This window comes from Aythya ferina (genome assembly GCF_964211825.1).
Source record: "Aythya ferina genome assembly, chromosome: 15".
Taxonomy (NCBI): Eukaryota; Metazoa; Chordata; class Aves; order Anseriformes; family Anatidae; genus Aythya; species Aythya ferina.
Window position 1 is genome coordinate 17658184 of NC_140314.1, and position 17138 is coordinate 17675321.

The 17138-nt window shown below is 34.2% G+C and overlaps 1 protein-coding gene across 13 annotated transcripts in view; it reads right to left on the bottom strand.

Moving 5' to 3' along the window:
• MRTFB (myocardin related transcription factor B) overlaps positions 1 to 17138 on the bottom strand; it is a 91921-nt gene that overhangs the window by 13088 nt on the left and 61695 nt on the right. For 12 of the 13 annotated variants that reach the window (XM_084536396.1, XM_084536398.1, XM_084536400.1 and 9 more), the window contains 6 exons: positions 16331 to 16492; positions 15609 to 15793; positions 7795 to 7932; positions 6028 to 6275; positions 4248 to 4401; positions 1047 to 2072 (listed from right to left, as the gene is read on the bottom strand). In XM_084536396.1, the coding sequence (XP_084392522.1) occupies positions 1047 to 2072; positions 4248 to 4401; positions 6028 to 6275; positions 7795 to 7932; positions 15609 to 15793; positions 16331 to 16492 (1913 nt within the window). The remainder of the gene's footprint in view (positions 1 to 1046; positions 2073 to 4247; positions 4402 to 6027; positions 6276 to 7794; positions 7933 to 15608; positions 15794 to 16330; positions 16493 to 17138) is intronic. The other variant, XM_084536389.1, reaches the window with a different exon arrangement.

Genomic DNA, 17138 nt, shown 5'->3' on the forward strand with positions numbered 1-17138 from the left:
ACTTTTAGTGACCACTGCTGTTTTTAAAGGCAAGACATGTCTGACTTTAAGAAAGAGCATTTGAATTGGAAGCTAGGAAAAATTTCTGCAATAGCAGTGAAGTGAAATACCAGAACAAGCTGATTAAGTTTGTTAGAGAATTCTAGCAGGATTTTAGAACAATTTAGACAAAGATCTGTCTGGGTGGACAGTTACCAGGAGTAGCTCTTACACTGTAGATGGCAGGGTCCAGCCCCATCAGAACTTTACAGCCCTCACATGTGTTGCTAAATGTGACAGCACACATGCTAACACAAAGCCCTGACTCACAACATGCCAAAACAGCAAGCACACACTGGCACTGAAGAAGTGCTCTGCTGGCACAGTAACTGAGGATTGCAGGGGATTTCAGCCAGCTAGCAGGCAATAATAGTGCCACAAGGAGGTATATCCTTCGTTCTACCACAGGTCATGATGTTAAACTGTTTCAACCCGGTCAGATATCTCATAGCTCTGCATTTATATTCTATTTGGGTTTATGTTGTATTTATTCACAGTGATACTACCTTATAATCAGCTTGGTAATAATATTTGTGTAACCATGGTTTCTTTTTATAACTCCACTGGAGTGCTATAATCTAGCATTCCCATTTTTAAATGTAATGAGCCCTCACCACACAAGGAAGTTTGAACACATTTTGAAAACAGGTATATTTCAAAATAAAATGCTGGCTTTTAAGCTGTTTCTTTTGGAGGTAAAGTGGTGGAATTTGGAAGTATAAATCTAAAACCACACGCACAGAGGCAGTAGCAGTATACAGTAAGACAAATACTATTCAAGAAAAAGAGTCTGGGAAGCCAAAACTCTTTGCACAATTACAAAGAAAGCAAGTACTAGAAGAAGTTATAAACAGGTTGGCTAATAAATGTTACTAAGCTTTTCTCTAAAGCAAAAACAAGACTGATTTTTACCAGTGCATCTTACAAACAGCACATTTATCTATCTATATTAAATTAAGCAAATATTGACATGTAGTTTGCAGGATGAGAAATGAAAACCCTCATACCTGTAACTTTATATTTCCAACTGGTAGCTGCACTGAAGTGGTAGAATTCGGTCCCTGGATAGAAAGTGGAAGGAGCAGCTGTGCAGTTCCTTGGGTAGTCAGTAAAGCTTGAGGTTGGGCAACAACTGCAGTTTGTGGCTGCCTCTGGGGATTAAAATAAAATTGAGAAATGGCGTTCTGAGGTTCAGCTTTAGCGACAGGTATCTCCTGCTTGATAACAACTGCCTTTTTGGCAACTGGATTCTGGCCACTAGTGTATACTGATTGTCCTAAAGAATGACTAGCTGCAGGTACAGATTGGCTTGTGCTCAAGCAGTCAGTAAGAGCATTTTCATCCTTGACAGCAGCACTGAATTGCTTCTGTTCCAAAGCAGCTGAGTTACCAGAAGTCTGAGAGTGTTGCTGTTGTCCCCTCTTTTCAACCTCAAGTTGCATTTTCAGTACCTCCACAAGTTTTTGCTCTTGTTCCAGTTTCCTTTTGAGCTCTTCAATCTGTTTTTCTTTCTCTTGAAGCTTGCGGTCCTTTTCTGCTACATCAAACTCCATGCTTGAGATGCTTCCACTGCTGCGATTCTGATTATCATCACCTGTATTTGCTCTTAGTGGTGAAGTACTTAAGAACTGAGATGGAGACATCATGGTCATCACTTCTGTGAAAGTATCTGCCATACTTGTATCATCCGTGCTTAGACTAGATTGTTCTGAAGGAGAAGGAGATATAGGCAAAGGAGAGCTAATGTTTTCAGTATTTACTACTTTGCAGCCAGGTCCAGTAGTTGTTTTTTCTGAAGGACAGCTGGATACTGTATTAGCCACTGTTTTATTTAGTGTTGCAACAGGAAATGCTATAGCCACTTCCCCAGTGTTACCTGTGGCCCCAGTAGAAGTAGTTACTGTAACAGAGCTAGCAGTAGTGACTCCATTGTTATTAAGATCTTGATATGGTTTCAGACGCTCAATAAGATCTGTTTTTGTTCCAGAAACTGGTAATCCCCTCAATTTTAACTCCATTTTAAGCTCTGCTACCTAAGATAAAATAAAGTTTGATAGTAAAATAAATAAAATGTATTTATATATATTTTACCTTATTATATTTTAGTAAGAAAATATATTTTTCAGCATATTCACTAGTTATTCCACCACTGGGTTCTGACAGTGTGCATGATCATGACCACATTTCCACAACCAGTAACTTACTTTCTGTGGTTACCTGGCCAAAACCTTAGTAGTGTTCAGTTGCTGTACAATGAACAGTTGCAGAGTTACGCTGAATTTTCATACCTATTGCAAATTTGAAAATGAAAGCACAACTTCAATTGTGGGCTAAAAACTTCTGAAGAAAAGCTGCAGAAGGTGGCAGCAGTACAAATAAAAGCTCTGAATACTAGCATTCTGAACCCTTCTATCACCCTACCAAGACAGGTAGATGTGTTTTACCTGAAACTTACTAGGTCATTTGCATGGCTCAGTAGACACATCAAACACAAAAGGCTTTCTTTCTAATTAGCAATTGAACAGTTACAGCTATGTGCTAAATATATATATATATATTTATAGCTATAAATATATAGCTATGTGGTTTCTTTCACAGATATAAAAAGCAGAAGCAGTCAAAATTAATCTAATTTCTGATAGAAGAATATCCTCAATCCTTAGAGACAACACAGAGTGCCAATGTGTTGACTGTAAATTAATCCTGTGCTTCAAAATATGTTATAAACACCTCTCTCTAAAAGAAATTAAGGTAGAATGATCTCAGTAATCTTTCAGTGCTTTGCTGGTCTATAATTTTGAAGTATAGATCTTCATGATTAGGAAACGAAAAGTCATGGAAATATCTGTGCATAACAAGTTTCTAAGAACCACATCAATTTTATATTAAGTACCTGTCCACCTAACAATGATGATCGACTCCCCTCTGGGCTGCCCCCATCTAGTATCCCCTACAGACTTGTTTGAGATAGCATTCCAACTTTTCAATTTTTCTGCAGTGTATTTCTAAATTCTAAATTATCAGAACTGATTTAGATGACTCAGTGTTAAAAACACTACCAGCAGCAGGTATTGCTTAGGTTACTGTTATCACATCAGCAGGAATACCAATAAATTATGCAGAAATGGTGAGAGAAGAACTTTAATCTCTGCAAATAAAAAATTCAGGCATTAACTGATATGGCTTAATATCTTAATAGTTAATAACTTAAAGATTCCAAAGCTTGTTTCAAATGCCATAGCTTGAATTGCATCTTGTAGACTTATTTAATATGGAATTATTAACTTTATCTTATAAAAATGCATTACTGTCCTGAGAATCTCTTCTTCAGAAACCTCATCTTTTATTCCTTCAAGTTTTTAAAAAATACCCACATCTCAAGAACCCAATTCCTTGTTAAAGGAAGAGAGAAATTAACTGCCCACTAGATGTCCCTGCTCCTCAAGTCTGGCTCATATAAGTACTTGCTATTGAAAATACCTGAATCTAACCCCCCCCCCACCACCACCAATTTTCTTCAGATTCATTTTCAGTAGGTCCCTCACAGTATAAATCCCTGTTAAAAGTTCTTCAGAAGGACGAATTGTATGCTGTACATTCATACTAGAATTTAAAAAGAGTCTACAGTTATTTATAACTCTTCTGAAATTTAGTATTCATTTTCAGATGATGTGCTGAACTCTGATGAGAAAATCTCTATTTTCTCTTCTCTCTTAGTAGTGTTATTTCCATGTAGACTTTATATCAGTAATCCCTCTGAATATGTATTAGGACATCTTTTCAATTTTATTGCTTAACTAAAATTCTTCACTGATATACTAAAATTATTGTCCCAGTGTTAAAATCCACCAGAGGGAAATTTGACATGAACAGTTTAAAACACACAGTTTAACAAAGCTACCATCAAATTACATACTTATACAATGTCTGAAATTCTTTGTCCTCTTCTAATTCTTTGGGAAAGAGATGTCATTGTCAGAGCATGTGCTTGTGAGGAGGCTAAATCAAAACAAATATTTTAAGTCCAGAAGAAGCGTGTATGAAAACTTGACAGCTCTATTCTAAACAGTTAAAAATACACTTTTCCTTGTTAAATAACATCCAGGCTTATTCTTGACAGTAAAAATTTCCATGAAATGACCTCTACTGATGTTTAAGAATAGACAAATTTAAATTATTATTATTATTATTTATTTATTTTTTTTTACCTTTAAGTCATCCAAACTTGAAGGTAGAGGTCCTGGTTTCCTGCTAGGAATATTACTGTTTTGTCTTGGTGAGTTGGCAGCTGATGTTTGTGTATTGTTGTTCAAAGTATTCAGTGGTGTATTCCCATTGTTATTCTGTTTGTCATTCAGTGGCCTTCAAGTGATAAGAAAAATGGGGACAATAATGTTAGTGGTAAATATATATTACATATATATATATATATATTTATATATTGTTTTCAATCAAGAAGCTGTGGTTCTGAATCTAGTATCTATCAACTTAATACATATTTCATACATATTTATTACATATTAAATATTATTCATAAATACACATTGAACATGACTAACATAAAATATTTTTAATAGAACAGCACAGAGAAAAGAAAACATATAGAGAATACATGTATTATGTTGATATTTTATTTGTAGTTAAACATACAAATTTAAGCTTCATAGTTTTTACTTCGTCACAGTATCCCTGAAGGATACCATGGACTGCAAGATCAGTTTATACAAATTCATCATCAACTAGGGCAACCAGTTACTTTTTTTGCTTGATGTCAGTTTAAAAAAAAAAAAAAAAAAGGTTGAACTGTATGTATCAACCCTACATACAGATCCAGTGTCCATGGAGACAGAATAAGGATCAATGTGAAGGCAGTTTCTTCTGAAGATTATGTGTTTTGAGTCAGCTGTACTCACATAAAAAGAATCTCGTACAAGGATCTCAAAAATAATTGTAAAAAAATTAAAAATGCCACCATTTACATTGGATACCATAAATCAGCTCTTTATTTCTTTCAAGTGATGTACGAGGAAACATTTCTGAAATGTCAGTAAATGGAACATAAGAAGCGTGGGTAAGCAGGCAGAAACATCTCAAGTCCAAATGTTAGGATACATTGTAATTATAAATATAACCACAGATGGTGTCTTTTACTTTTCTAGTCTCACTTGCTGAGGAAAAATAACTCGGCAAGAACTCACTTTAAAAAAGTTGAGAGCCACTTGAATTTAAGTTTGTGACTAACTGTAGCATGTTACACTAGAAGCACTTCTAGGAAAAAAAAATGCTGGTCTTAGATGGCAAGAATGAAATTCTGCAGACAGTCAGCTTCTCCTTCTGCTAAGAATTATTTTTCTGACTGCTTCTAGCTATAAATCAGAGAGTACACTTCTCAGTGTTGAAAGTGCTGAAGATTAACACTGACAGAGTTCATATAAGCATTAGCGATGAGGCTATAGAGAATAGGCAATTTCACCTAATTTAAAGACTCTTTTTACTTGAAAACAGCAAAAATGGCCTATGCAACTGATATAAAAAGACAATAAAAACACCAAAATAGTACGTGTATTTGTAAAAGCCACTGTCTATATGTTTCTCTTCTGCTCTGCAAACTTTATCAAATTTGAATGAAAATGGTGACAAAGTTTTCTGGCTTTCACATAAATGCCTTTGAGCTTCTTTCATATAAGCCTCTGGTTGGAAAACATGCATCTGACAGATAGGAGATTTGGTTTCCACTCAAACTAAAAATAACTAGGACCAGTTATAGGCTTATCAGACTTCGAGAGTATTTTAAGAAGAGAACTACCTCATCTCTTTGTTAAATGAGGTTAAATAATAACCACACTGATGCCATGTAAGTTTTCTTGGATTCCAACTGTCTATTAACATTTGCAAAACACATTTACTTTTAAGACAAAAAGTCTGCAACTGCTATGTATATATCTTAGTTAAAGGACACTTAGAAAATACAAACAGAGCTTCACATACTTCAGTGGTGCAGGTAGAATTGCCTGGTAGTTGTAGTGTTGTTGTTGTTGGCTCAGGATCTGCAGCTGCAAAAACAGTTGCTGCTGTTGTAGCAAACGAGCATAGTTGGAGTCCATCTGTGGCTCGTTCTTCTCACCTTTCTGATCAGGTGGAATATATTGATGATACTTCAATTTTTTCACCCTTGGCTTAGGTTCCTTACATTTCTTGCTCCGATGCTTATCGTTTGGGTTCTTTGGGTGGCTTTGCTATTTATGGATGGAAAAGATTGAAACAACTATCACAGCAGCAAGCAGTTATTCAAAATACAAAGTATACAGCAATGTGTTTGTTGCAAAGAGAGTTGCCAAATACATGTGCAACCCTACTCAAAAGTATTTCTCACCATCCTTGAAAAGTTAATGTACTCAAGCTGTTTCATACTGTGTGCACAAGAAGGGGGCCATCAGAAATTACAGTTGTTCTAATATGAAATATTACAATAATTGGATATATATGTGTTCTAAATATAGTTATCATAATACGTGAACATTCTGTTAATAGATGGCACAAATGAGGCTAAGGGATTCTGCTAATTATGACCTGTCATTATAAAGAGACATTCTTCTTAAAGAGCTAAGTCCAAAGCCACTTAGCACTTCATACATGTAAACGCTACTACCTTAAACTCCATCTGTAACCAGGATTGCAGGTCAGTACCTACAGGCCTAGATTAAAAGCACAGACAGACAGTCCTAAATATTACAGTGTTACTTTAATGGAACTTTCAGCACCCTTTTATCAGCAGTACCTGCACATATGGTTAAACCTTCTTCCTTTAAAGCTCTTTGAAATTATATTGAGTGAAAAGTTAAATGCAGTTACCTAGTCATACAGAAGGTAACAAAGCAGAAATCCTGCGTTGATCCATGCACACTTATTACACAGGTAGCCTGTTTTGGGAATACCTAAATTTGTCATTAAGGTCCTGCAATTAGGTAAGCTGGTACAGGCTTAGATAAATCCAAAGATTCCACTAGGTAACTCCAAATTTATACTACAAATTGCATATTACAAATCATCATAAATTTAACTGAGAATTAGTTCCATATAGTTAGGTAGAAGTCTACATATACATATATATAATCACTTCAGAGCTGAAGACCTTTGGCAAAGTTGCTGAATTGAAATATAAACATTTTTCAACACAAACCATTTTCTAATTGTATTTGAAAAAGTTTTCCATGCTGCTGGCTAAGTCAGTTCAAAAGAAAGAATTAACTGTGCTTTTCTGATCTTCTGATACAAGGATACAATAACTTAATTGGGCTTTATGCTCATACAGTAAATGAACTATGAAAATAGTTGTGGAAAAGGAACAATGCTGTTCCCTAGTTTGGTTACACATAGATTATCAATGTAGTTGCCACTGTTCCTGTTAAATTATTCCCTGTATAAAACTAGATTAGAATATGAATTTCTCCAATAGAAAATAAACATTGCAAAAATCTATTCTTTGTATTTCTCTATGCGTTTTCAAAAACTTCAGTAGTTATGTAGCACATAATTCTGCTTTAAAATTTTGGTCAACTGTACTGTAAGGACCTCCTGAAATAATGAGCCAGTCCTTACACGTGGTTAATAGGTGATCTTAGCATACCAAATCTTTCAGTCAACAGCACAGTATGCTCTCCTGAACACTGACAGCAGTTGTTGGTGGTTATAGGCACTATAACATTATTCACTTTTTTTTCAATAAATATAGCATATATAAATTTAGATATGTACCTTTACTAACGTTGGCCCAGGCTTTGTTGCAGATACAGTATTTGTGGTCACAGTGGTTGTAGCAGTAGACCGTGTAACCTGTTCAATTGTAGAGGGAGTTTTGAGGAATTCAGGAACTGGAGAGGTTAAAGGTGGATACTAGTATTAAAAAAATATAAGGAAAAAGAGAAACATTAAAAACATCCACCATCTGAATAATCAAAAAAATGTGAAAAGGTTAAGACAATTTACTATCATGTCAAATTTGAAAAATAAATTTAGAAGGAATGGCAAAAATAGGATTCTTTCATGTATATGTACAGAAGCGTGCTATAGATGCACATTTTGGCATACTTCAAATATAGCAAGTAAGAAACTGTTTTCTTACCCTTACTTCTTATTTGCAGTTTAACTGCTTCATCAAAAGGTATCCAAAATCTGCTTTTACTAATACAGGATTTACTTCTCATCTCACCAAAGCAAAATAGTAATTGATTTTAATACCAATTTATGTAGTATATCATAATATTTTACAACAAATGTTTTTCTTAATTAGTATTATTTTTTTAAAAGTAAAAAGCATGAAAACCCAAAAGGATTTATAAAACATATCAAAAAAGCCCTCCAAAAAGGCTTTTTCATAACCTATACGTTGTTGTTTGCTTTGCTTTTTCTTCTCGTAACATACATGAAAAACATATAAACAGAAAAGAAACATCATGAGAAAATTTTATTTCAGTAAAAAGATTACTACCCTGTCTCTCATACACATTCATAAAAAAAAAAGAGCTAGAAGGACCTTCAGAAGTAACCTCATCCATTTAAGTCAGGAACATTTTGCCAAAACTACTCCTACCTATTTGTCTCTGGTGGCTAGCCCCAGAATTAAATCAACAAATTGATGCTCCTTCTTAACTTCGTAATTGCAAAATTCTTTGAGAACTGACAACTATAACTGAAGTACCTTTGTTCCTAGCAATGTAATGATAAAAGAAGAAATCATGTCTTTAACTTTGTCAGAATTACAGGAAAAGATGTAAATTTCTTTCCTTAGTAGTGTTACCAAACACTTGTATATGAAGGCTTCTACAACCAGAGAATTACAGAATTTAAGGATGTAAAAAGATCCTATCGTTTTATACAGAACTGTGTAGGAAATTCTATTAATCATGTAATTTTACTAATATAAAAGGAGAGAGAAAAGTTACAGATAACAGAATGAAGGATGGAATGCATTGTTACTAATTGTGACCAGAGCTACCACCATTTGTTACTACTCTGCTTGAAGCAGCATTTATAATACAACATTAAAATTTGACTCTGGGTACACTACACACTGCACTTATAGTGAAGGTGCCTACTGAAGTTAAAAGAAAACACAGTATTTAGAAAAACACTACTTTATTACTTGCACAGTTGAGGCCTTCAAAGTTTTCAATCTGTAAAGTCAGAATTGTGTGCAAGCAAAGAGAATCTTCTCTCCCAAGCTATTATTCTCAGGAAAATCCTTCATGAAGGTCAAACATAAACACAAGAAAATGAACTTCTTGGTTCAGAACAATTGCACAGCAGCTGAGCAGACACGTAATTTGAAGGGATTACTTTCTATAGTAGTTTCACAGCAACTACAGTTCTGACTGTGGTAGGAGGTGCATTTCTTTTGTATTTGACTTCCAACACTATTACGCTATTATGCAGGTATAACCCAGTAGTCTGGACTTTACTGAGTTTGTTCCCTTGCTGTTACAAGTATTAAGCGTATAATTGCTTCTGTAAACTCACTGAATTCCATATAGGCTTAGGATTTTTTAAATTATTATTCTCCTGGCACCACTGCTCCTGCCAGAAAATTCCCAAATGTTTTCTTACATAATAATAAAGTTTCAGTGAGCTTCCCTTTGTTATGTTCTTTCATTCTGTGCTGAAATATTTTTCTAATTTAAAACCTATTTCCCTGGGTAGTGAATATCCATTAGGTGGAATATAGAATCTAAACATAAGCAGATCTCAGACCTTGTTTTTCTAGCTAAACTTAGTTTTATTCTTTTCTCATAAAAGAGATTTTCCATTCTCTGTTCATCCTGTCCTGTTTGTTACAGTTTTCCCGAGTCTCTCTTGGACATTAATAACTGGAAACACATAGAATATTCCACATTAAGTCTCACTGGATCCTGGTACAGTGGGATTAAAACTTCTACAGGGATCCTCTCTTCCAATACACTTGCATTTTTACAGAAGAACACTGTAGCTCACAGTCACTCCGCTGTCCCCTAATTTCCTCCTCAGTTTTCTTTAAGTCAGAGTCCCCAGGTTTCCACATTTCTTTTTCATGGAAAGGAAATGTGATACACATTTCTTTTTATAAAATTATTCCATTTCTATTACCCCTAAAAAACAAATCAAACGGTTCCTTCTGCATAATAACAGTCCAACTCTCTGCTGAACAAGCCTTCTAACTTTTGCTATGTAATATGAAATCAGCCTGTCCCAAAATCAACTCATGCGGACTATCATCAACCTCCTTTCAACCCAGTAGTTTCTCTTTCTGTCTTATTTCTTCTAATCTCCATCTTCTCCGGTGTTTAATATTATTAACACTTCTATTCTACACTTCCATTTTTCTGTTCTAAACACTTCTGCTAGTGTTTAATATTATACTGTGTTTATCCAGACAGATGACATAATTAGTTTCCTTTGGTTAAGAAACTCCAACTGCCAGCTGCAAACAGTCAGCTATATCTATCTTGTCTTAACCTATCTAAACTACATAGTGCTTTTGATTCTTCTTTCCATATTTTTTTAGCTAAATATTTTCTAAAGTCTCAATCAGCTAAACTCCTGGCAATTTTCATTTTGTCCATAAGACAGAACTTTATTTCTGGTAATATTTTTCCCACTTTCTTAACAGCAGTGTCTGTGTGATGTCTGTGATTTCAAAACTTATGTGACTGAAGCACAGACAGCTGCATATGCAGTACAGTGTATTTGCAAGAAACCAGCTCTGTCTCTTACCACTGGGTGAAAAAGCCAAAACGTAGCCGAGCCATCCAGAGGAGTAACTTCTGGTATGGCTTTACTGAATTGCAAGATTCAGTATGCCACGCCTAGTCACTGAAACATTGTATACATGCCTGTCTTGCTACCATGTCAGTTTCTGGTGTCAGGCTAAAGATATAAATGCCTCTATTTTTATAACCAACTTTCAAAGTGTTTGCTCTGGAAAGCATCCCTTATCTACATAGTATCTGTTATTTGCTGGACTTGCGTAAGAATTGGCAGGGGACTTTAGCGGGACTTACCATTTAAAAAAGGTGTGTGGATGCTGTATTCTAACACACAGTATTCCTGTTGCCATCAATTTTTAAAGGCCTATTGAAATTATAGCAGTAATGTTTAAAAAAAACACCTAGTTGGTCTTTGAATCAAAAAGTCACATACGAGATTACCCTAAACAGGAGAATAGCCTACAAGAACAACTGCATAATGATAATACAATAAAAACACAATAAAAACCTTTAAAATGAAAAAGTTGATGTCTTTCTAAAAACAATCTCTTAAATTCTATTGCTTGAAACTCATGGTGTTAAACAATCTCATTGTCATAGAGTAAATTACTTTTTCCCTACATTGTTCTCTTAAACTACAAAGAATTATTGACTACATGAAACACAAAGCTTTTTACAGTCTTCCCCATTTTACTGCAAGTGCCAGATGAAACAATGAACTACCCGTATCATTTACTTATTTCTAAATCTTAGTTTAATTACATCATAATTTAAATCTTAGTTTAATTAACATCACAAAGTAAAGTAAAGATTACTTCTTATGAACAGATCTTCTATTTCCAATTACAGATTATATTATTTCTAGACATGTTCTTCTAACTGCAGTTTGCAGGTCAATATATTGCTGTCCTTTAGCAGTGAATCTATTACAAAAATAGTTACTACATTCTTTATCATTAAGCAAAATTTTCAGCTGTTTTAAAACTGTTTTGAAGATAACTGTTTAAAGTCTTCAGAATTGTGAACACAAGAATCTAATCTGTTTAGAGTGGTGCGATTAAGCACCTACTCCTTATCAGATGCAAATACATCAGGTGAAATCAAGTTTCAGGTCATCAGTGAATGAGAGCTGAAGGTTCTCAAAGTTATGTTACATTCTCTGAGGCTTGGAAATGTGTGGAGGAGGAAGCTTTGAAAAGAACACTGTCTGTGCTCCACTATTTCCAAAACATTCCTTGTACTTTCTGTTGTGATAAAATGTAAAATTTGTTAGAGGAAATTAAAAGAATGAAGGATCCATTTCACAGACACATCTCCTGTAGAGACACGCTGTGCTCTTATTCTTTATTTGAAAAGGAACAATAAAGTAAGCATCTGCTTTATTCTGCAGAGGAACAGCTTTGCGTTTTAGATCTGTACACAGAAATGGCTCTAATGTGTTATCAAATCCATAGGCAGAGGATTGTAATTCTATCTGAAGTGCTTTTCCAATCAGTTTCAAGTGCTCCGTTACTTCGTTGCTGTAATCGCATATCTATCTTGTGCTTCCTACTTGAAAAGCTTTTGGCATCTATTGCTTTGAGTATTTTTATTTAACTCTCCCTTAGGAACCCAACTCTTTATTTAGGAATCTAATTTCATATGGTTTGTTTTCAGTCTATTCAACACAAATTACATTCTCTTGACATGAAACTCAATTCATGTCTTAATTTGTATGTTAGGGAACAAAGAAATAGAACAGATGTGCCATACTTTGTGTCCAGCATTGTTTTTGAATATGAATTTTGCAATACTTTTTGAATTACTGCAGTAGTAAGAAAACCAAGGAGAGAGTACTGAGTTGTCCATGGCCATTAAAACAACTGCATGATAACGTCCTTGGAGGACAGACAGTATCCATCTCATAGATACTGTTTAATTTAACGTTACTTTGTACAGTAAGAACTCAATATTTAGTTCTAACTTATCTTTTGTTTTTTGTCTTATTTTAAAAATTGCAGCATAGTTCCCTATACAGAGCCGTGACTTTGCTACAAATCCTCTGGCAGTTTAAATACATAAACACATTTTCCAAAAGCATGCTTATTAAAAGGACAAGCATGAAAATAACACGAAGTGCAAAATTATGCTTCTTTTCTCCTTTGTGAAATTAAGAAAGGGATGAAGGAACCCTCTTAGGAAGTCCCCCTGAAAAGAATCCAGTACAGATTACAGTTGACCAGCAGTAACCTAAGAAGATGTACCACTCACCTATTGGTCAAATTATGATACATTCTTAAATTTTTCAAAAATAAAATTTAATACTTGTGCTACACAAGCTAAACCAACTTGTTTTTACTGGGTATAGATGTGCATAAAATGAAGCAAACTTAAGTGCTAAAGCTTTTGAATTTCCATCCTATTCACCCTTTCTATTAAAAAAATACTACTGTATTTAAAGGAAAACATTTTTGCTAATTAAACAAAATTTACAACATTACTAAAATTTCTGTACTTGTATATATACTGTGGGGCATATTGGTATCAAGTACACAAAGCTGAATGCAATATTATTAAACTGATCTGATTTATAAATCACCAAGTGATTATAAATCACTTCATCACTTCACTTCATTTAGAAATCACTTAGGTTTTCATCACCTAAGTTTTTCCATCAAGGAAATTACCAAAGTGTAAATATACTAAAAGACATAAATTTAAAATATAAATAATAATTCTGTGATATTATAGCTGCTCTTTTTTTTATGCATAACAGGAAGATGGGCTTACTGTGAGAAATAGTAGTTCAGGATCAATGAGTTTTTTCTAGCATACGCAGTTGCTCAGCAGATGTGTATTTGATTCAGTAACCAATTAAGCATTGATACAAGGCAAAATTTTTGTTACTATTAATTTCAGCCCATATACACAAACTTGTGGTTGCTCTAGGCAAGTAGAACTCAAAATATAAACAATTTGTCAGTTGTTTAGCTGTCAGTTTCAAATAACGAGCAAATAAATGATTGGAGACGAATGCTGCTGAATCTTCACATGTGAATCTAGCTCAGAGAAGTCTTAAGAGTGCCTTACAGAAGAGTGCAGTTAGAAAATCCACACTTCTGGAGGAATCTCTATCATTATCTAACCTAGCAATCCTAAGAAAAGTAGAACTGGCAAAAAAAAAAATAGTAGTCTAAAAATATCTTCAAGCACTTCATAAAGGACAGGATGAGTATACACATCCATAGATCTTAACTCTTAATGTCGGTTACTACTCAATGCATATTTACTATACGTAATAATTACCGTAAGAATAACACACACAGATGGCAAGACAATGAATTGAATGCTTAACGTGTTAGTAAGATGGAAAAGAGGGGAACTAAAAATTCAAAAAAGACAGGTGAAACATAGGAGGAGGGACGGTGTTGTGATGTGAATTCATTAGAAAACATTCAGATTCAGTCACAAGTCAACTGGAAGTTTACTTTGGCTTAGTTGTTCCATGTCACCCACAAGAGGCAAGTGCTAGATGCTATCAGACAACATGGAACAGCTCTGCTGCCTTTCCCTCCTCTGAAATCTTAATTTGCATCTCTTTATACAGACAAAAAGTTTTATGAAAGTTGCAGAAATCTAGTTAAAAGCAAAGACTTCACCTCTTTCAAACTGGGGTTAAGTTAGTGAATTTAAAATTATTAGCTGAGGCACGACAGAAAACAGCACAAGCTTCATCTTCTTAAGCTAAACAGTACCCTGTAAATAGATACATCCATCTCTTTATTAATGAATAATCTTAGTGATTTTCTTGAATAATGAATAATCTTACTGATCTTCAAGGTGAAGACAAAGATATGCATGGCAAGTGCCTTGCAATATATTCAAGAAAGCCTGCAGGTAACTGACTATGCGCATAACCATGTGCTTTCAGTAGTTAACAGAACATTAAAGAAATTCATTTGTAGCATGATGTTCGTTTCACTACTGCTTTGGCTTACTATTTTACATCAGTATTTTTATAATGTGTTTAAGGTAGAGTAGGCAATATTAATGTCCAATTCAGATCACAAAACTAAGTTGGGTTAGAATAGTTCTCTTTCAAAACTCTTTTTTGGAACTCATCTCAGTCAAGTGTTGTTCAACTCAAGATCTCTCTCACTGTTCAGTGGACAGTAAATTTAACTTTAACACATTAAATCAAACTTACGATTCCATGAACATACTGTTTTTAAAAACTTTTTACACTTAAATGCTCTACTATAAAGACAATATTTCATATGCCATGGCACAGTTACTTTCCTTTGCTTGTAAATTACTTAAGAAAATACTAAAAACCTCTTTGAAAAATCAACATGAAGGTTACTTTCATTCATTAAATAGTAAATTCCTTAATAAGTATAGATCATCTATAGGAGAGAACATGTAAGTTATATGGGAAGTTTTATTTTTATGGACTGTCCTGGAGATAATGGAACTGACATCAACTGTTGTTTCAGCTAAGTATGCTTCTAAAGTAAGTTCAAGACCTTGTCCAGAATGAAGACAGACATTAAGTAATCAGTAACAGCTGGAGTAAACCATGGATATAACCTTTTAAGCAATTTCTGGGAAAGCCACAGATGTCCTAATAGCTATACTGAATTTCAGTGAATCTATGGAATGGGAATTTCATCACTGCCAACAACCAAACCCGGACACTAGTTTATAAACATTTAATAGAAAAATGGAGTCCCAGACACTCCTTTGCAACAACAAAGGTATTCATTTCATATGAAACTATGCCCCATTTCTATAGTTCAACACCAATAAAATATACTGTGGAGATTTTGCTTCAGTACTTTAAAACTGTACCTGTGTTGAAGTAGTGGCATTTTGTGTTACTGGTGATGGTGAGTCACTTGTTTTTGGCTCACCAGGGGAAGCAGCAGAACCCTGGGATTCTTGGCTGGCTGGCTGATCCGGTGATAAAGCATCACTGCTGTCTTCATCAAATGAATAATCATCCAAACCTTGAGGATAATTCTCTTGTCCAACTGCTAGAATATTTACAAAGAAACAAGCAAAACAATATTTATTTTTTTACTTATACAGATTAAATTTAGACATTGGTGGCAAAATTAGCTAGTTGCTGGAAACTGATCAGTTTTCAGGACAGTCTGAGCATAATGTTTTTAAGTATTAATTGTATTTTTAATAGTATTTACAGCCATATAAATCATATTAAAAGAATCAATAAAACCGAATGCATAGCAGAAGTTCCTTTTAGTAAGAGACATAAAGGTATGTTAAACATATTTGCAGTGCACACAGACAGCTATGACAGATTAATGGCCATGTTCATTTCCTCATTGTTAGAATTTTTATTAAGAAGTATTTTTAGAGTATTATACTCTATTTATTTCTAACTTAGTTTTGAATAAAAATAGTTTTGAATAAAAAAAAACTATATTCAATTAAATGATGACAGTCATCATTCATGACAGAAAAACAAGAACTAGTAAACTTTTAAGTATGTTTTCTTCTAGTGAACTTTACTCTCAAGAGTTAATGTAAGCTGTGTCTCTTCTACTTGCCTATAATTGCTTCTTTAACACTGGAATCTACAGGCAGAATATTCTTTTCTACCAGCTCCATAGGGCCAGGCCTCTGAGCGATCTTCTCATTCAGATCATCTGCCAAGCGAGCTCTCTTCAGTTTCATCTGAGTGGCTTGTAGTGAAGGCTCTGCAAAGGTCTCTAAAAGATTTGTTGATTTAAATACTCTGTTCCATTCCTTCTCCAGTTTCAAGACAACCAGCATTGTCTAATCTTTGCAATAACCCTTCTACCGATACCTATATTTTTCTATCTTTGCTACAACCATTGTACTTGTATTAAAAGCATTCAAGAATTATTTTTAAAATTCTCAAACTAATAGTAAGATTATAGATATATATTATGAATAGATGTTTTTCACCCCATTATCATACCCTTTTTTTTTTTTAAATAAATATAATCTCTTCTTTAGAAGTAGCAATACTTTTGGTAAACATGTCCAAGTGTAAAGCAGGGAATATAAAATAGTAAATGCTAATTATAATCTGAAGATAGCATTTGCTGCTCTAATGTTTACCAGTGTGAGCTATAGTAAAGATTTAACTGATAATTGATTTTTCAATTAGAGAATCTTCAAAATTGTATTTCATGAAAGTATGGAGATAATCTGTCCATACGGAGATTCCTCTCTGGGTTTAGCATCCAAATGCATGTTTTGAAAACTAATTGATATTAAACTGATTTGGCTTGTGTTTATTTGGTAATGCCTGTATTTGGTGAGATTATGGTGAAACAGTAATCCAGCCCCATTCGTAAAAGAGACTATTGTTTCTAATGACCTGAGCAG